The 21,909-nt window shown below is 42.8% G+C and overlaps 1 protein-coding gene across 1 annotated transcript in view; it reads right to left on the bottom strand.

Annotated features, from left to right (window-relative positions):
- ttc16 (tetratricopeptide repeat domain 16) overlaps positions 1 to 21,148 on the bottom strand; it is a gene marked incomplete at both ends in the record, with an annotated part of 29,822 nt that extends 8,674 nt beyond the window's left edge. The window contains 11 exons of the mRNA XM_083904608.1: positions 238 to 595; positions 2,028 to 2,331; positions 3,429 to 3,604; positions 3,676 to 3,756; positions 3,847 to 3,970; positions 4,326 to 4,471; positions 5,587 to 5,689; positions 5,910 to 5,985; positions 6,642 to 6,784; positions 7,583 to 7,688; positions 20,751 to 21,148. Coding sequence (XP_083760734.1) covers positions 238 to 595; positions 2,028 to 2,331; positions 3,429 to 3,604; positions 3,676 to 3,756; positions 3,847 to 3,970; positions 4,326 to 4,471; positions 5,587 to 5,689; positions 5,910 to 5,985; positions 6,642 to 6,784; positions 7,583 to 7,688; positions 20,751 to 21,148 — 2,015 coding nt within the window. The remainder of the gene's footprint in view (positions 1 to 237; positions 596 to 2,027; positions 2,332 to 3,428; positions 3,605 to 3,675; positions 3,757 to 3,846; positions 3,971 to 4,325; positions 4,472 to 5,586; positions 5,690 to 5,909; positions 5,986 to 6,641; positions 6,785 to 7,582; positions 7,689 to 20,750) is intronic.
- Between the last annotated feature and the right edge of the window lie 761 nt (positions 21,149 to 21,909).

Genomic DNA, 21,909 nt, shown 5'->3' with positions numbered 1-21,909 from the left:
TTAGTTTAATATGATGTCCCGTGAATGGTTGTTTGTCTCTATATGTGGCCCTGCGATGGACTGGGAAACTGTCCAGGATGTACCCCAACTCTCCCTATGTCAGCTGAGATAGGCACAGTCTCTCCGGTGGAGGATAAAGCGGTAGATAATGGCTGGATGGATGGATGATGTCCCGTTTACTATACTGTTCTGTTGGATTATCTGGTTTTGTTGGATTCATTTGTCTTGTTGGATTACCTGGTTCTGTTGGAGCGGTTGGAGCTCCTCCCACCACCCTGCACTGTTTTGTTCTGGTACAAAGTGTCTCCGCTGTCGTTGCGTTTGCTGCCCAGTGTGTATTCCATTGTCCCATTAAGACCAAAATCTTGCTCCAGACTGCTTAGCTCTGCCTCTGGTGGACCCACCTCTGACAAGAAAAGGCTGCCGCCCTCGGTCAGCAGCTGATTGGTCGAAATGTTAATGAGTAGCTCATCAGGGCTGAGTCGGCCATCCAGCAGCACCCTCCAGATGAGGTTTGGGGAATCTGGTCCCGTGTCCAGGGCTTCACCAGCAGTGGCAGGGTTGGCTGTGCTGCCTGTATGACTGCTGTTTCCTTCTGATGGATCAAAGTTGCAAAAATCAGCTGTGATTGGAGACAGATCAAACAAAATCAATCAAGAACAATAAGGGATGTAATAATCACATCAGGTAAAGATTGTGACTTTACCTACAAAACCCCTAGCAGTGAAAGTTAACATTTAAAATTCAGATTTTGTTCAGCACTTTCATGAAAGTGTATGCTGAAACCCTGCGATCTCTTCACCGTCTCATCGCACCACACAGAGGTGGCATAATGGCCTTGGCGGTAAGCTGTGCAAGCTGAGAGCCTGCAGGGAGGCCATTACTGCACATGTTTTTGATTCAGCCATTTATAACAAAGGGGGGAAAACAGCAAGAAACTCTGAATTTTTCATCCACCACCGATCCCTTTCATGTGACCGTAACATCAATAATGCAGAGATGCAACGGGCCATCACACAAACATGCAGAAAAATGGAGAAGGAAGAGGATTGCGGTAAAATCTGACCTATTTTAGCTTGTCTGCTAACAGGCCACTGAACCAATACAGGGTCCAAACAATTCAGATAATACATTTACTCTACTATATGTGTAAAGGGACTGACACACAGTCAGAGCTGACTAGTTGGAACTGTTCAGGAAACTATTTTAGCTACTTAACAAAAAGCTCATGTATCATCTATGTTCCATTTTAACCCTTTAAGGTACGCACAAGAAAAAAGCAAAGGAAAAATTATTTTTTAGAATTTTATTTTATTTACTTATGATAACAATAACGACAATCAATCAATCAATATATATATATATATATATATATATATATATATTTTTTTTTTTTTAATTAGACTCTACAGTATTTCAGATACAGGCCTTTACCAAACGGTTAAGACGTCTGTTCATAATAAACCTGGTTTTTGTTGTGTTGTTGAGTGAGTTCAGGGTGATGCATTTTTCAATGAGATATAGTGACTTAAAGTGTGGTCGACCAAAATGGTTGAGTAGTACCTTAAAGGGTTAAGAATATGTTGCTAAATGCTAAATTATCTCATCATTAGACATTTCCTACCGACTAAAAACGGACATTTGTGTACAAACCAGTCACTCTCCCTGCACCAAAGTCCATAGAGAAAATGTATGATTTTACATAATGACGCACAAGAAGAGTTGATCCACTGCTGTCTCCATCAATAAGTTCAAATATGTTATCTTGTGACTTTAGTGTGTTTGAAAATCTTTCATTCGTATTTTCCTGAGTCACACAAGCTTGCCAAAGGCACCATTAGCCATGCATCTCCTTTGTTCCTCCATGAGTTAAAAATACTGATTTTCTCTATGGACTTTGGTGCATATTTACCAACTTCAACTTTCAGTTGGAAATTGCTCACAGTGTAGTCCTCCACCAGATGGCCATTCAAGATAACAGTCTCTTTCACATTGGCTTCACTTCACAGGCATTCTATGATTCCTACCTGTGAATTTTGGGGCAGCTGCTCCATCCTGGTCACAGTCAATGGCTGCCGCTTCCTCATACACCTCATTAGTCTCTGGACCCTTCTGTCCATCTGTGCCTCCAGACTCGAGCTGGCCCTGAGGACTGGACTTGCCATAAACACTGCTGTTAGGAGACAGCAAACTCCCCAGCTCCACGGACGCCTCGCCGGCTGAGCTGTCTGATCCAGTGTAGACAGGAGGAGGTGGGATGGGTGGCAGGGAGTCCCGCAGAACAGTGTATTCATAGGTGATGTATGGAGTGCGACCATTCTGGTTCCACACCTGAGCAACGAGAAGAACACGAGTCAAGTCAAGACAAATTGATTTCACTGAATCCAGATATGATGATGAGTAGTTAAAGGTCACATAGAGTGGTCCTGTTGCACATATATGTTAGTTATGGAGGTCTACCTACATACATTAACTTGTTTTTATGGTCAAAAACCTCCTAGTTGCTGTAAACGAGCCGATAGAAATCTGTCCTTTTTGAAGCACTTGTCAGCTGAGCTATTTCAGACATAAATCTCGCCTAAGAAGACAGACTGTGTTGTGATTGGCCAGTACCCCGGAAGTGACATTCGGCACACCCGCTCTCAGAAGCGCAGCTCCCCCTTCTGGAACGGTGGATGCACTGCTCCTCATTATCAAAACTTTATTTTAACAGGGTTTAAAAATAGCTTCTTCACGACTCCCCGCCGCAGTCCCTTTTATGACTTTGACCCAGAGTCAGACTCAGAGTCAGAAGACACTGTCGCTCGTGAAACACCTCCACAACGGACGTTATTCTTCTTCTGCGGTTCAATGTACGCAACCGGATGTGCCCGGACTAGTGCCCGGAGATGGACGATCGGCTCGTTCAGGAGAACCGCTGTTTACGTAACTATTACGGGATTTTCAGAGATCTCGCTGAGCCCGGAGATTACGATAAAACACAGCGTTCTCAGCAGTGGCTGAACTGTTTGTTTCGAAACTTCAGGGCTTCATAAACGAGGTAATGATGCAGATACACACTAAAAAACAGCGTTAATTGGAACTTCCGGTCTAGGTCCGCTTTAAGAAAAAATTGTGAAGAAATGAACCAGTGTGTGTTCCAGCATCCTGCAAGAAGAGCTATCAAGCATGGCCTATAACATGGATTTACATGGTCACTGTCAGAATAAAGGCCTGTTCACTATCAGCCTACGCACTCAACGCTGCATCTCCGTCTCATCAGAGAGCTGCTAAAATAGATGACGTTCAGGTGCAATTATGAACGCGTCATTACAATCGTTATATCACATTTATGCTGATAGATCCAACTGAATTTTACACAGCGGCCCATTATGGAGGGGGAGTGGCCAGTCATAGCATGTGTCGAAACGTGCACGGAAGAATCATACCAGGATATTGATAGCCTGATCAATGGGGCCTTTAACAACAATGTACTCGATCCCAGTCTCGTACACGTCCATTGGTCTGCGGTATTTGAAGATGGTGCCAGCAGCATGAAAGTTTTGGGGACTGTCCACTTTGTAGGCCCCATTGAAGAAGAAGTTTCCAGCCTGGTCCGTCACAGCTGTACCAGAATCACATTAGAAGTTTGATAATAAGTGTTGTCAATCTTGTAGACAGCATAGAAGTACCCACCCAGAACATCAGCCGATTTCTTCCTCTCAATGATCTGAATGTCCCACGATCCTTCAGGTATTTGAGTTATGAAAGAGTAACCTTGATGGAAGGAAAGAAGGTTTACCTGCAATCCCGCCAGTTAATTATTTTTGTTTCATTATTTATTTATCAAGACAAAAAGATGCTCACCCAGAGTTGTGGCCCCACGCCGGAAGTTCCCCGTTACTCTGCTGCAACTGCTGCCATCGCCCTGACAGACCCCACACTTATCCAAGGCGTTGGAGGAAAACAGCACTCCATCACATCCGATTGGCTAAGCAAGTGAAGCGGAAGAACGGAAGTTAAGAGGTAAAATCTATCTATCATATGAACAAGAAACCAGTAACAGTGATTTAAAGAGGAAAGTAGTGCACATATTTATTGAATTTAGTGCTTTTAACACTTTCATCAGCAGGAGGAAAAACCCACCGCAGTTGCAACAGCTTATTACAAACAAATGTACAAATGTATTGATATTTTATTGTCCACTGCATAGAATAGTAACTAATAGTGTTCTAATGTGTTTACTGTAAGTTATTTAAAAAAATGAAGTGGCTTAGACATCGAACTGATCTTTAAAATACCTGAAGGAAACAGTGAATACAAACTAAATATGACGCTGGACTCACCTCACACTTACCGTCCACGCAGACGCCATGGTAGCTGCTGTACTTGCAGGATGTGCCATCCCGTGCAGTCACCATTAGCTGCCTCTGGCCATCGGTCGTGGTGCAGTGGAGATCACATGGATTGCTAGAGATGTGTACGTAGTCATCTGTGGAGGGGAATATATTTTACATTTTTGTGTGTTAATGTTGTCTTACATAATGTGGAGGAGATACAACAGATTGACAGAGAGAACCAGATGCTTAAGTAGTTACGTACTTTCTCACATCCAGTATTTGCTGTGTACTACCTATGTTCCTGGAGGGTGACCCTTTCTTTTAAAGTCCCCTAATTACCAGGTATTTACCTGGTAAATTCATGGTAACACAAAAGTGTTACTAGGTAATTACCAATGGTAATAAGAAAGTAAATACAATGAAACTATGGCCAAACTACTGGGGATTTACCTGGTAACTATATAGTAAATGATTGCATGTTATTGGGTAATTACTGCAGGTAATAAGAAGGTAAGTACAATGAAACTATGGCCAAAATGTTGGGTATTTAGCTGGTAACTAAATGGTAAAGTTTAGTGTATTATTGGGTTATAAGCTGACTCATAACAGTCCTATAATTACTAGCTATTTACCCAGTAAATATATGGTATGGTGTGTAGGCTACATTGCAAATTGACATGTTGCAGCACTGCACTGCAACTACAAACTTGCACTAAATAAAATCATAACAATACTGAGGAAGGTTACACCCTGACAGAAACTACTTTTCCTTTTAATGCGGCAAGCTCGCTTTGGAGTACACACAGCCGACTGGTTTCAACAGATTTCTTTATGATGACTGAAAGACTGGGGATCACGAGCCTGATGAGGCGTCACAGACTACATGATTTGTGAATGCGTCAACTAGAAGCCAACTGACTGAGACCAAGTCTACGAGAGCGTCAGTTAAAAAGGTAAACAAACAACAAATGTCACTGTTGTTTTGACGATTCCGTTACTTAATTTCTTCTTCTGGTGCCATGTCCTGTGCTCCACCTACTCTTTCTCATTGGCTATTGGCAGCATGTATTTGCAGTTGGATCGGGAATCAGTACACACTAAAAAACAATGCTTGATTGACTGCGACTGAAATCAGGTCAGGTCTGTTCCCACTCACTACCGTTATGGACACAGGACACAGAAGACCAAACAGCAAAGACCTTGTTCACCACTGGTGTTTTTCATGGAGCTATGCGAGGTTGTCCAGGAATTTTACGAGTGTTATTACCAGGATACAGAGGTTTCCACTGATAGTTCCTGCCATTGTAAAGCTGGGAGTTGAAGGACCAGCACTGCTCCTCTCTGAAGCTCCTCCCAGTCGTAGGACATTGCTGCATGACAGAGAAACAGTTGACAGATGCCTGTTATGACTCATTACAGTTTTATAGTGTCACACAAATAAAAATAAATTCTTTGAGGATGGTTTTCTGCATGGACGATCACTCTGAACCCTAGGTTTACATTTCAGATAGCCTCACAGCTGCTTGCCACAGTCTCATGGATGGCTCTTTATACAGAGGAGTACTGAAGTGTTGAGAGTCTGAGACTCACTTTAGTGTTGCAGAGGTGGTACTTCTTTGCAGTTCCTGTGCAGGTCATGTTGTTTTTACCAGTGGCAACTTTCTTCCTTTGGACAGAAAGTAGACATTTAAGAAATGAACAACAACAATAATACAAACAATAAAATGTGACTACAATCATTGGTTAAGTTTAGGGATACAGTTTTAGTTTGGCTGTTCAAATTAATGGAGGTCAATACATAGTCCTAACAAGAAAATGTGTGTGTGTGTGTGTGTGTGTGTGTGTGTGTGTGTGTGTGCGTGTGTGTGTGTGTGTGTCGGGGGGTGTGTGTGTGTGAGGGGGGGGGGGGGGGTGTTTTCTTGTACTCATACTGAGGACCAGTGAGGGTTTTTAAACAACAAAGGGAGGTCATGTTTACGAAGTGAGGACATTTTGGCCAGCCCGGTCCTCACTTTGTTTTCATTGAAATCACTTCCTTAGGCTGTAAACATGCTATACTTTGTTGTTAACAGAGGTCCTCAATTTGGTACAAAACGCGTTTTCCAGCCCTGGTGTTTCACACACTTTTTGCTCTAGGGCTCCACCTGCAGACATTTTATGGTACTGCACCCAGTAATTCTTTATAGATATCATTCATGAAGTAGATATTTGTAATTGTGTACAAAGTGGAAATGCTGGTCCTCACTTCGTCGGCACTTATACCCGGTCCTCAGTATGCAGCAAGTACAATAATGTGTGTGTTTGTGTGTGTGTGTGGCTGACCTCTGTTTGAGGCAGTGCCTTTCCTGTGACATCACTCCACCTCCACAGGTACGAGTGCAAGCGGTCCACTTGGCCCACTCTCCCCACCAATATGTGGTCACCTCCAGCTTCTCCTCCAGACTGTTGGAAGCCACACCCTCTTCCTACACACACACACACACACACACACACACACACACACACACACACACACACACACACACACACACACACACACAATCTCTTCTTAAAACACATCTCTTTTCATTGGCATTTGACCCTGTTTAAAGGGGACTTTTGAATTTAGCCAGTGGAGCTCAATGAACAGAGGGGTGACATGTGCCCTTTTAGGCTGATTGAAGACCAGGCACGCCTCCGCGTTCTGGACCATCTGTAGTAGTCTCACAGCACAGGTGGGGAGGCCTGTTAGCAGGGCGTTACAGTAGTCAAGTCGGGAGATGACCAGAACCTGTGCTTGGAGCTAGAGTTTAGATTCTCTGCTCAAGCCCGGCCCGTGAGTCGGGCCGATATTTCCCGCCACTGTGTTTTTATCCCTCGTCGTATTCGTGTGGTATGTTATAGCACGTCATATTGTATAGTCATATTGTATATACGTTATAGTGTAAAAACCTGGAATGTGCACTGAGCTTCTTGTAAAAGGTGTGAGACAGCAGCTGTGAGAGAGAGCGAGAGACATTGGAAATACCAGACAGAGAGTGTAAGCGAGAGTGAGAGAGAGATAGGCAGACAGACAGTAACAAATATTCATAAAAGTGAGTAAAGGTAGAATTAATGATTAGAGGTTAAAACTTAGGTTGTATTAATGAATTCATAGTTGCCTTTTCATTTAAAGCTCTAGTATATAACACAGGCCTTATATATATATATATACATATATATATATATGTATATATATATATATAGAAATCCATTGTCCAGTCAAAAAAAGAAGAGTTTTCTACCTGGATCCCCCTGGTGGACAGGTTCCCCACTGACACTGCCAGTGTCAGGAAGCCCAGCAGGACCACACACATCTTCCCATACCGTTCCTGTGACGACAGCCTCATCCTGATAAGTCACACAGAAAAGAAGAAAAAAGAAGAAAGAAACATGGGTTTAATCATTTTTGACAACAAAGACAAATACTTGGTGGTTGAAGAAACTGGAAGAAAGAAAGGGAACCTTTGACGGGCTCCAGGTGATTGTATCTGGCTGGTTTGTACAATTTAAAGTATAATATAGTTTGACTTGAAGTATACAATAAGAATATTAGGCTGATAACTCTGGACTCACCCATGCATTGGAGGCTTCAACTGAAACACCGCTGATTCATTTGATTAGGGTGACATCACACGTTGCGAAACTTCATTTGATTTGACCAATGTTCAACCTTCTAAGTGGCAGCACAAGCTCCAGCCAATTAAAGGTACAGTGTATAGGATTTAGCGACATCTATTGGTAAAGTTGCATGGTGCAGCTGAATATTTCTAATCTCACCCTTCCCTTCCGAGCATCATTAACTCAAAAGACGTGTAGTTTGTCCATTAAAAACATGGTGGTCCAACATAATTTATACATGCAGGTGTATCACAAACAGTTTCTCATATTGTCTCCATTTTGTCAGACAGATGGCAGACACTATATTGCCATCACTTCTCAATGCAAACGTTTCCACTGCTGCTAGGAAATGCAGCACTAAAGAAGGCTAAATATACAACTAATATGTTTAAATGTAGAGCTTACTGAAGAAGCTGTAGGCGTCACTTTTGGAAATATCTAATTGATGTGAGTAAATACGAGACAATGTCGTTCGAGCAGCAGCCACAGAAGTCAGTTCGACCCATTCTTCTCACCAAGTTTGTAAATCTAGATTTATAACATCCCTCTACAGTGGGAATATCAGTGTAATCTGCTGATGCTACATCACTGACACACCAGACACAGAGAAATTAACATTATGATGAATTGAGCAGCTGGTGATGAGTCTTTAACAAAAGGCTTCAGGATTTGAAAGGAAATATCATGACCACTAATAAGTTCCTGTGGTATTTAAACCGTTGTTCAGGGACTTGTGGTGAGCTGTGGGTGAATACATAGTGCTGAGACTTGTGGGTGTTTTTGCATGTCATCTCAAAATCTCCAAATTGAAACTTCTCCAGCTTCCAAACCCACAGAAGGGCTTGATTTTATTTAATGGTGAAAGAAAGCATTGCAGGTAGTAAAGCATTTCCTTTTCAGACTCTTATGTGAAACCTCTCACCTCCAACAATGTGGGTGTTGGGGGATAAAATAGGCTGACACTCAAAAAACGGATTATACTTATCAATAAAATAGACAACAGTGTAAATGTACACTTTCACATGAATATGTTTTATTTAATCTACCTGCTCTCTTTCCACCAGTTAGCTGTCCATCATATATTCACAGTGTCTTCTGCAGCTCAGGATTTCTTCCTCCGTCAATCTAATCAGATCTAATTCAATATGCACTGTCACACTTCCAAGCACAGCAGAGCGAAACAGTGTCATGGTAAGCTAAGGGCATTTTCTCAGACAATACTCACTCCAGCATCAGATATTTTAACGTGCAGACAGTCCACAGTGTGCTGCTGGCAGGTGGAGGGTGACACAGACACACTGTTGAGAGTCCACAGGTGCTAGAGAAGGGGAGGTGGACGGCGGAGGGGCCCCGAGTTAAAGTTAAACAAGCCTCAGTATGCTGGAAGGGCGAAGGCAAGTTTCCTACAACTTTACACAGGTGGACCTTTGTTTGGCCGTGCTATATGAAGGCAGACAGTGAGTAAGTGTAGACGTCTGCATGTAAAGGTTAACATGAACAGGCACAGACACACAGGAAAAGGAGTGTACAGGTCTACACGGGAATTTATAGACTCAGTGAAGCCTTTGATTCAGAGGAGAGTCTGCAGAGTGGCTCTTCTGTGGTGGTTTGGATTCACAGCAGAAGACATAACTGAAGGAGTCCCTTCCACCAGACATGGATGGACAGACGCCGATGCTTCATCTATCTATAAAGCCATTTAAATTAAGGGATTAATATGTGATTGTTGTACAGACATTGTGTACAAGCTCATAACTTTAAGGACTGATGAGTAGTTAATTGTGACAAAACATAATTTTACCGTGAGTGAGTGTTGCATGGATGCAACAATGGAAGCGGTTCTACATGTCGCGAATAGCCTACCGCTCTCTTCATATTGGTGAAATACCCTGCGATAATGTCGACAATAACCTACTGGTAACAAACGTTATGTTTGTTAAGGCTCACATTGAGTGGTCCTGTTGCACATATATGTTAGTTATGGAGGTCTACTTACATACATGAACTTGTTTTTATGGTCAAAAACCTCCTAGTTGCTGTAAACGAGCCGATAGAAATCTCTCTTTTCTGACGCTCTCGTCAGTCGCGCTATTTCTGACTGAAATCTCACACCCAGAAGACAGACTGTGTTGTGATTGGTCAGCCAGCGTAGAGCCTTCCCAACTGTCTTGTGATTGGCCAATACCCATAAGTGACATAATCAGCACACCCTCTCTCAGAAGCGCAGCTCCCCCCTCTGGAACGGTGGATGCACTGCTCCTCATTATCAAAACATTGTTTTAACAGTGTTTAAAAATAGCTTCTTCACGACTCCCCGCCGTAGTCTCTTTTACGCCTTTGACCCGGAGTCAGACCCAGAGTCAGAAGACACTGTCGCTCGTGAAACACCTCCACAACGGACGTTGTTCTTCTTCTGTGGTTCAATGTACGCAACCGGATGTGCCCGGACTAGTGCCCGGAGCAGGACGATCGGCTGTTCAGGAGAACTGCTGTTTACGTAACCGGACCGAGATTACAATAAAACACAGCGTTCTCAGCAGTGGCTGAACTGTTTGTTTAGAACCCTCTGGGCCTCATAAACAAGGTAATGACGCAGACACACACCAAAAACAGCATTAATTGGAACTTCCGGTATAGGTCCACTTTAATGTATTGGCGCGTGTCATAGCCCAGCCCGACAGTTTTCAATATCCCAAATAGCTCGACAGTTGAATTCATTTACATAGGTCATGTATTGCAGCACTTCACTGTTTCCAAGGGGACACTTTTCAGGGGAGCTCCACCCCATGTCTGATTGTGTGGATAGGTGCATAGGTCTCACTTTGGTGATAGTCACGCCAGGAATACACTGTCAGTAACCCAATTCGCTCTGGATTCCCACGGCACATACTTCTTACGGGCACTGTACATGATAGATGACTCAAGAAAATCTCTCCATTTATGAGTGGCTCCACCCACACTGACGTGTTCTAGCATCTCTAGTGTTCATTTACTGTTTCTATTTTGGATTATTTTCCCCTTTTTAGGTTTCTTTATAGTGTAGGCAGTTGTTAGCAATGCTGGAATAGAGATGCGGATAATAAGACACCCCCTTACATCTTTCTGAACTAAAGCTGAAGAAAAAGAATGGTGACCATATTTCCAAACCTCAAAAGTTTGACGTTTCAGCTTATGCATGCAATAAAGTGTTTTATTATGAATTCATTCATTTTCATTATTTTAGTTCATTGGTTTATGTAAACATTATGGAAATTGGTTTATGTAAATGTTATGTAAATGCTATGTTATTTAAATAGGTTTAAAACAAACACAAACTACAAAATAATATTAATTTGAATAATATAAACATTACGGCAATCAAATGCTTTACTACATGAGTCATTTTATATATAATAAAACAACCACACACATTATTTTATTGGTCATTTATATCATGGGATGGTTAATAAACTTAACTATTTCAATCATAGAGTATTATCATGGATATTGGTATAATTTCCTGTTACTTGTTCAAAATAACTACAGCTTTTTTGGTTAGTAAAAGCTGTGGGGACACACTGAATCAGCAATGTCTGGAAGGTCAGTGTTTATGCCAGAAAAGGTCCTAAAAAGGTGAAAAAATACAAAATACTATACTATAATAAAGTACACACACACACCCGCACACACAGAGAGACAGACAAAACTTCTAGGAAAAGGCTCATAATACATCCCGTGTCCTCAGCTCCAGTTAGGCAGCTTAGTTAAAATAAGCAAACATCTCGTCTCGCCCTGTTTGCAGTCTGACTCCTCTGGCACTAAATATTGGTGACAGGTGTCTTAAAGCAGGCGCTGCCGCACCTGGATTTCATTATCCAACCAGACACAGCTGGAGCCCAGCCAGCTGCCACACACACACACACACACACACAGTCAGACGCAGCTTCACATGTTCAGGCATTTTTTTGGTCAGTGGCGTGAGTGACTGCACACACACACACACACACACACATACACACACACACACACACACACACACACACACACACACACACACACACACACACACACACACACACACACACACACACACACACACACACAGCCAGACTCCTGCTCCAATTGATGCCACGTGGTCGTACTACGGTGGCCGACAACAAATACACTGTGAGACACTTTTTTCAAGTTCACATTGTTGTGTGTTTGCCTGTTCGTTCTTCATGGAGGTGACATGCAAACGGCAGTGTTGTTAATTACTTCCGATCACTTTTTGCGGACTATTTTTCGAGATTGGATTCTGTTTCCAAAAAGCGGCGAGCCCCGAGTATCATAACACCGTGCCGAAAAACGGGGAACATAGGACCCGGGGAACATAGGTACGACCCCCGTAGGAAGTATGTATTGCTATAGTGGGAGCTGAAGAAGATTTTTCAGTTATGGTAATGCATGATAAGGAACGTAAAGGCTAACATAATAGTGCAATCTCATTATGCACAATGCAAATTTAAAAAAATAATGAGGTTGCACAGTGTTTGTATTATGTTAGCCCTACTAATGCTAATGCTAATCGTAGCCCCGCTAGCTTACCTTTGGAAACAGGTTCGCCAAATTAGCCCAGCCTCTTCACTCCCATCTCCCTGCACCAGACAGCGCAGCTCCTGCTGATGAGCCGCTGCCAGCCTGGCTACAACAGCTAGCTATGCTAATGCTAATCGAAAATTTAAAAAAATTGTTTTGTGCCTGATGAGGTTGCACATTGTTTGTAGCCCTACGTTAATGCTAATCACAGCCTCGCTAGCTTACCTTTGGGAACAGGTTCACCAAGTTAGCTCCAAAATAGTTGAATGCTAATGCTAAAATAAATTTAGCATTATGTGCTTGCGTATTGATGAATGGACACCGACTTCGTCATTTCAGTATAACACCACATTCTGCGTTGAACCATGGGAATATGTCTCACCCACTGCGTGGACAGCCTCTTCACTCCCACCTCCCTGCACCAGACAGCACAGCTGCTGCTGATGAGCCGCTGATGAGCCACTGCCTGCCTGGTGTAGCGTAATTAATCAGCGAAAGTGCAGCATGTTCAATCAGCGAAACTAAAATTACAACAAAAAAATGTGAAAATCAAGAATGCACACCATGCTCAACCCATATCCAAAATCTTAGGGTGATCTGACTAACGGTCAACGACATATGCCTGTCACAGACACACACACAGACAGACAGACACACAGACGCAACTTGCTTTATAGATAGATGATGGTGTTTTCTCTCATGCGGGTGTTTTGGGATGTGTGTGTTTTCAGTTTTGCATAATTTTGATTTTGCACCGTGTTTCTGTTGATGCATGTGTTTTGGCTTTCTGCAGATCATTTTTATATTGCAGTGTGTTTCTCACATTGCATTTGTGTCTGTTGTTGTTTGTGCTTTTGAATATGCAGCTCTTTTCTCCTTCTGCATGTGTTTTGTGTCAATGCAGTGCGTTTGCCCCTGATGGCTACCGTATCGTACAGTTATGCAAAAACCCTAGCATGAATACACACACACACACACACACACACACACACACACACACACACTGCTGCTCATGTACATTTGTATGTCTTCATGAATAAAGAGACATTCTTCTATGCAGACGTAGTCCGGTGGTTTAATGTGTTGTTGCCGTAACAAGCTAATCTGAGCTAAAGGAGCTAGCGGAGAAGGACACAGCGCTCGCCATCCACTCAAAACGTAACGTTTACTCTTCCTTCGCAAGGCTCGCACTGCGTGTCTGTTGTTTGGTTTCCGGTCTAGCTAGATTCGGTGTGGTGTTGTAGTTGTAGTTCTAACTTTACCAGTTGCTGCAACAGCATGTGAAAAAAACTACAAAGTTTGCTCGTCCAAAAAGAGCGTTAATTGCACAATACATTTTTTTTGTTAAAAACGCCATTAATAATGCGTTTAACTGACAGCACTAATTTTGACCTGAACTTAACTTAACTTAAAGCCCCATCTTAGGCTCATTTTACATGCAAAACAGCAGTTTCTCAAATGCCTTGCACACCAGACAAAATGTATTCACGTTATTCATATTTTTAAACCTGTATCTGGTCAGTGTGAAATTTCACATCAATTTTGGAGCAGTTTGTTTCGTTTTAGTTTTGCTTTTTGCATATACACATCTAACCAATCACAACTGGAGCTGTTTACGAACAGGACAATCTTCAATTTGTCTGACAGAGATCCTTAAGTCAGTCCTGAAGCTGTGAAGTGTTATCTCTTCTTCAGTGTTGACTGTGCCCAGGTATTGATTTTATTTTGCTTTTTATTTAAGGAGCTAAATGAAAGTTCCAAAAACAGTTCTCTATAGCGACTAATGTGTCTGTAAGAGAACTGCAGCCTCACCACTGTGAGTGAGCATCCAGGGCTCCAGCCCAAACAGTAACAATATGTGCGCTGATGAGGTAACTAATACAGAACTTTTCACTCGACTCTAGTCTTCTCACTCTAGCCTCACTCCATGTTAGTCACATTCGTCTTTGGCCCCTTTTGCTTTTCATGCTTTTATGGTGTTTTTGTTTCTGGGTTTTTGCTGAGCCGCAGTGTGTTTGATCATTTTATTGCTCTTGAGTTACTTTTCTATACACCTGCGACTGTGCAGCAGCGTGTGTGTGCGTCAGTGTCAGAGTGAAATAATGATGGTAGACCAGAGATCTCGCCAGTTGTTTATAGATATCAGACGGCTTCTTTCCTTTTCCTAACTAAAACTAATTTGCAACTCACAGCTACTGTAGTGGTGGGCAGAAATCAGCCACTGATGTTTACCTAAGGCATACAGAAGGCATGTCAAACCTTTTAGACTGAACTTGACTCCATTTCATATAAATCTGCCTATAGGCTGTTGTCGGCAGGAGGTTGTGGTTGGTCTTATTTTATATGTCACATTGTGATCTATTCATCCATTGGCAGTAAAAAAAAAAAAGAAAGAATTATTGCATTATTACAGTGCCTTTCAATAATTATTAACAATTAACAATTCAACAATTAATGCTGACGACATCTGTTTCTTCCCATGACTTCAGCTGCTCTTCTCTTTTAGTTACAATGTAACGTCCAGATCGGTTTATTCTTTTGTCAGCGTGTTTATTTCTAACTGGATTTTGCTGCTTTTCTTCCTTAGCTAATGGATAGGTTTGTTGGCACCTTACCCACATGCCCCTTATCCTAAACACACATGTTTCCTGCTCCAATATTGGGGATTAGGGCTGAATTCCAATTCCTTGCTTAACCCTCAATCTCAAAAATGTGCGCTCCCGCTAGTGCAAGTGCTGTCCCGATTCTCAGAAAAATTAAGTTGAGGGGCGAGTTTAAGAGCTGTATCGCCCTCAATATTGAGATTTTCCGAGACCACCCTTGGGAGCAAGGGCTACCCACAATGCATTGCGTGTTTTGACATAAAGATGTCGCCGAAAGCAGCGAAACGAGTACGCTACAAATTAAGAATGTTCTTTGTCAATAGAGATATAAAATGAAAACCATTGTATTATCTTAGTTTAGGCCCATATTATGGATTACTTACGTCATTGTTGCGTAACATTTATTTTTATTTTACAATCTTTTGTCAACAGCTGGCCGGTGCGGACATGCGATCGTTTGCTATTGTTTACTTTTCAATAAGCCGTGGTGTGTGGTAACTGTCAGCTGAATATGTCTGTGGTTGTGGTATTTGTATGAGTATCATCTTATAACTAACTGATTATTACGGTATAATTTTTTTTCCGACCTAATAACTTGACTGACAAACGGATCATTTCCATTGACCTCATTAAGGAGGTTTTCAGCATCATCTGCATTTGCCATAATTGCATAATAATTAGCCATAAGCAACAACTAGTCTAATCTAGTTTCAAGCAGACAGTTGTAGATATATTTGTGAATGTTTGTCTCCATATGTGGCCCTGTGATGGACTGGTCACCCCCCCAAAGATAGAAGCCCCTGGGGCCCCTCCCCTCACACTCATGTTGTTGTAGCACTGGCAGCCTCAGCAGACAGAGAGAAGTACAGACAGGCAGGAGGATTCTGTCTTGTAATTTTTACAACTCTGATTATTCGGTGTAAGCCTGGCTTCACTGTATTCTGAATATTGCCTCTGCGCACACACTGTGAGCCTTTTTCAAAGATGGAACAGTAATAATTCATCACCTCATATTTTCTACAGAGAACTTCAGAGCAAGTGTGTTGCCAAATAAGTGTCCTGGTCTGTGTTCAGGGTTGTCACTCCATTAGCAGGAGCCAGTGACTGAGCTGCTCACTCCACCTGCTCATCCATTCGAGACATGACATAAAAAGTCATGAGATGGAGCCAATAATAGAGCCTGGTCAAAGTAAGTGTAACTTTGTGGGCTGCGGCGTGCGCCAACTCTTCATTTTCAATTGAAGACTGGCCGATCAGGTCCGCTTGTACACGCATTGTGTATGACTGTACTCTCCGAGAGCACCGAGACAGTCACATGGCCTTAAATTCATGGAAGGAGATCGCTACCACGTTACAGAAAGACCATGTTTTTTGCCGTAGGACGTGGAAAAAAAAGAGGGATCGCTTTGTGAAGGGCAAAAGACGAGCCCATGGAAAGAGTGGTGGAGGGGAAAAGCCCTCCCGGTGATTCTGGTGGAGCTGGGATGTTTGTCCCTATATGTGAAACACCGCACAAGTTGAATATTTTGGTTGAACGCCCCCTGTTGTTGCGGTGAATACTGCAACGAAAAACATGGTGAGTATGAATGCCTCCGTGCGTGCGCATAGGGCGCACGCCGTCTGTGGAGCGCGAACTACAAGCATGCAGCCAGTCTTCCATTGAAAAAGAAGAGTTGGTGCGCACCACAGCTGACAAATCTCAGAGGTGCACGCCGTAGCGCCGCGACACCTTTTGGCACACTACGACGACCATAAACCTAGCTTAATGCAGTAGAGAGTTGGTCAGATGGTTTCAGCAATATTGATTACATTATTTGTAATTTATATAGTTATATTTCATTGTACTAACAGCATTTACTTATTTATTTATGACATAAAAAGAGGCATGACTCTCCAGAGAGAGTAACTGTCTGCCTCCTATTGCCTGAATGTGGCGTGGCTGCAGGTGGACTCGTGTTCCATAAACCAACTTTTTCAGTCTTTTTCCCTCCGTGGCAGTAGTTTCTCACATACAGTGCAGAGTGAAATGGACTGAGGCTGTCCTCAGCCTGTGATGTACAAAAGAAGAAAACAGACAACATGCAGACAGAGGACTGGGCAGCTGGACAAGAAGAGGATGGATGATGGGAAAGAGACAGACTGAGGTGGAGAAAGATGTAAAGTAAGTGAGTAAAGATGAGAAGTTGAGTAGAGTTCAGTGGTGTTTAGTTACTCCTGAGACAAACAGGGGCTGAATGTGATTGAACTCTGACTTATTTATTGACATGCTTTTCTTGGCTTTCCCAAGAATGTAACCTTTCTCAGTAAAAAATAAAAACAACTAAACAAACACAAGATACAGTACTGCACAAACATTTTCTATTCACAAACTACATAATGACCAACGTCATCTCATGGACTGTGTAAGATGTGTACATGTACATGTGAGTTGACAGAGAATCCAAACTATTGAGCGGTTTGACCAGAGAACGCATGGCTGCGAGTCTAAATGTGTGTTTTGTCACTATGACAAAACTGTGCTAGAGAAAACCTGACATTAGCGAACTCAAAATAGTAATAATCAAAATGAAGGCTGAGGTGAGACAACCTGATAGCAGAAGAACACATGCCACACCCATTATCGCTCTGCAATCTCCTCTCTCAGCCTGATTCTACAATAAAATGAAGAGAAAAACATCCATCCATTATCTAACGCTTTATCCTCCACCGGAGGGTGCTGTGCCTAGTTCAGCTGACATTGGGGCGATAGGTGGGGTACACCCTGGACAGTTCGCCAGTCCTTCCCAGGGCCACATATAGAGACAAATAGCAATTTAGTGTGACCAATGCACCTAATCCGCAAATCTGCATGTTTTTGGACTGTGGGAGGAAGCCGGAGAACCTGGAGAAAACCCACTCACACACGGGTAGAACATGCAAAAAGGCAGAAAAGGCCTTTGTTCCAACCGGGGCTAGAACCCAGGAACCCGGGTCTTCTTGCTGCAAAGGCGAAAACGCTAACCACTACACCAAGGCTATTCAACTTAAGGCCCGGGGGCCAGATCAGGCCTTTCAAGCAATTTGGACCAGCCCGCGGTCCATTAACCCATAAATAATGAATGTATTATTAAAAAGCCAATAAAAGCTTTGCCTATTTCTGGTACTTTGCATCCCTTTTTGGCAAATACTAGTACAGCTGTAATTGTAGGCGGCCTCTGTATGGACCAGAATACTTTGCACTATGAGCCAACTGTAGTGGTTGTACCTGAATATTATTGGAACTGTTACTTATATTTCTGCATAAATAGCCTTTTGTGGCCATTGCACCTTAATGTTTTTTATATTGTTACCTCTAATTTTGTAAGAACCAATTGTGACTGTTACATCCAAATGTTGGTGGTACTGTAACTGTAACCTTTTTGCAGTATACGCAAATTGTATTGTACCTGAATATTGGTGGTTTTGTTACTTACCATTTTTAGCACAAAACTAGCAGCTATTTCAATAAATAAGTGCTAAATAATTAACATTTAAAATATTATTCTAAATAACATTTTGTATCTATTTGTATCCGTTTACTGTACATGCAACACAAAATAGTAGTAAACTGGTTGACCGGCCCACTGGCTGGACAGCCTTCTGAAAAGATATTTTAGTTGAATAGCCCTACACTACACCAACTGTGGGCTCCAAGAGAAAAACAAAAACAAATAAAGGCTGAGCTCCAGGATGGATTTTCTCGTGACTCAATGGAACCTGATGATGACAGGTCAGATCTGCCAAAGCAGCAGAACACAGTTCAAATCCATACATTGTGTTTGTTGTGGTGTGTGAGAATACTAAATCTAACCACATACTTAACAATGAAAATTGTTATTATAACCTTTATTTCTTCAAAAAGCACCACAACCTGCACTATTATGTTGATAATAAGTCACGTAAAGTAAGTCCTTTTGTATCTGCATGTACTCACATGTACCTGTGGTTTTGCAGAAAAGTGCAAGAGCAACATGTGATCCAGGAGACTGGATTGTTGTGAGATGATGAAAAGCAGGTCACATACCCTCATTTACAACAGTGAAGGGAGAATAAGCATGAGTAACACCTTAACAGGAAAAAACTGTTCAACAACTATAGTTTATAGATTAACAATTAGCAGCTCTCTTACAAACCTGAAGATTATTGCAGGGCTGCTATTATTATAAGGTTTATATGAACTGACCTAACTACAAACTCCAACTTTAATCTTGATGACATCACATTGTTTGGCCTGCATATCATTAAGTCAGAACAGTCCTCAGACAGAGGACAGGGCCTCTGGAACTTCATACATCCACCAAACTCATCATCAGCTTTAAAAGGGACTTAAACTACACTTGTCTTTTTGTGTTTGCAGACTTTTACAGTAAAAGAGTAAAAAAGTTCTGAAAGTGAAACTTGACACTGGATTTAGAGATTTTATCCTGTAATTCTCTGCTGCGGTTTAGAACCACTGAAACCACAATCCACAGTTTGACAAGTAGCACTGGCAGCATGAACATTCACTCACACACACACACACAGGCAGCATTATTTTGTGGATTTCTTTTGGTCTGGTGCAAAACACAAGTCTCATTGGCTTGAGCATATGCCTCGTAAACACACACAAACACACACACACACACACACACACACACACACACACACACACACACACACACACACACACACACACACACACACACACACACACACACACACACACACACACACACACACACACACACACACATACACACACACGGCAGAGAGAAAGAGAGAGAGAAATTGAGGGAGGGATGGAGGGATAGGGAGACAGCAGAGGCAAACCACACCAGCACATGCAGACACACACACACACACACACACACACACACACACACACACACACACACACACAATCTGTCTCAAATACACACAGAGTAGGTTTCAAATATTTACTTACTCACCTTGCCTACAGCAGTCCAAGGGCGTCTCAGTCTGTTATGAGGATGCCACTCAGTATGTGTGTGTGGGTTTGTGTGTGTGTGTGTGTGTGTGTGTGTGTGTGTGTGTGTGAGTGTGTTTGCACCAGTGACAGAAAGTGGTGTGGTGTGTTGTGGTGTGTTGGTGAGTAGTGCTGCTGTTGCTGTGGAGTGAAGAGGGAGAGACAGAGAAGGGGGAGAAAGAAAGAGAGGGAGGGAGTGAGGGAGGAAAGGTGTACTCTCCCAGCATCCGTCTTCCTCCTCCTCCTCCTCCTCCTCCTCCTCCTCCTCAGTCAGCAGGAGTAGCAGAGTGGCATCTGATGATGATGAAGTAGAGAGGATCAGAAACTTACGCTGACATACATTACAGGGATAGTTCAAGTTCAGCAGGTCCTGTTGATACTGCCAGTACAGCTGCAGTTGTGGTGGAAGAACTTTTCTGCTCAGAGGCCAACCTGTTTGCACCATGTTTTTCAGTCTTTTACAGACATGATCTGTGTCCTGTGCTGTCCCGATCTGCACCAGCCTCTGCGCTGAAGCTGGCAACTGCTCCGTCATTAAGTTGAGGAACACACACAGCAGCCTGAATCACAGAACTCGAGGTGGCAAGTCATCTAGTGCTCTGCTGCCTAGCAAGGAGATGAGAGCCTTGTGGGAGATGAAAGGCGTACCTGCGCTCCGTGTCCATCATGCTGCGTGATATGAAGGCACCAGGCCTCCATTCTCCAGACAGCTGCTTCTGAGACAAAACTCCTCCCAGCCCAAAGGAGGAAGCGTCTGCTGCAAATGTTGTCTGTCTGTGCAGGCAGTACTGTGCCAGTACTGCTGGTGAACTCAGTTCCTTACGTAGCTCATCAAACGCTCTTTGCTGTGCACTGTCCCACACCCAGTCGGTGTCTGTCTTGAGCAGGTCTGGTTGCAGCTGTGTGAGCTCAGCAGCATCTTTTAGGCGTGGGCCCGGGTCTGCCTTAATGCCCCTTGCACTGACAATGTGGCCCAGGAACATGACCTTGTCAACTGCAAACTGACACTTGTCATTATTGAGCGTCAGGCCCCCGTCCTGAAGCATGTTGTTCAAAAATGAGGATATCGTCGGCGTGACACACAGTGACTTCCAGCCCTGTCAGCATCTGTGTCATCGATGTCTCTCTCAGCAGATATACTCATTCAGATGGTTCATATTGGAGCAGATCCTGATCTTTACTTTGGGCTTTGGTGCCACAACCATGCCTGCACACCAATCAATGGGCCTCTTCAATGGGCATAATCACACCCATTTTCTCCATTCTCTGGAGCTCCTCTTTGACCTTTTTTTGTATAATGGTAGAGGTACACGTTGCGGCAATGCATAGGGCTTGGCATCTTCCTTTAGCTTAATCCTGTACTATCTTTTAAGCAGCCCCTCCTCACTGCTACTGTGGAGCTGTGTGTTCACCGTTGAATGAAGATGGACAAGGAAAAACCCAGAAGAACTAAATTGTGGCTGTACTTCTTAACAAAGACAAAGGCCGACACAGATCTCACTTCTGCTATGTGAGTGGACTTGTTAGCGTTAGCATTTACACTAACGGACTTTTTGCTAACGCGTTAGGATACATTTTAGCAGACATCATCACAAAAACAACAAACAGATGGATTCTTTTGGTGCCTAAAGAGAGCAGGACATGAGAAAAACTGGTCACCTTGAGGCGAGTTTTCATTAATATTGTTAATCCACATTATTAGTGTTCATTCATTTGAAGTCACATACAGGGATTAAACCATGTTTTGTCTTTCAATAATCCACTGTGCGTTTCAGAATGTTATGTGGCTGCATTGTTATTAACTAGC

This window comes from Microchirus variegatus, assembly GCF_963457635.1.
Source record: "Microchirus variegatus genome assembly, chromosome: 18".
Classification (NCBI taxonomy): Eukaryota; Metazoa; Chordata; class Actinopteri; order Pleuronectiformes; family Soleidae; genus Microchirus; species Microchirus variegatus.
This window is presented reverse-complemented; position numbering and strand designations above follow the sequence as displayed.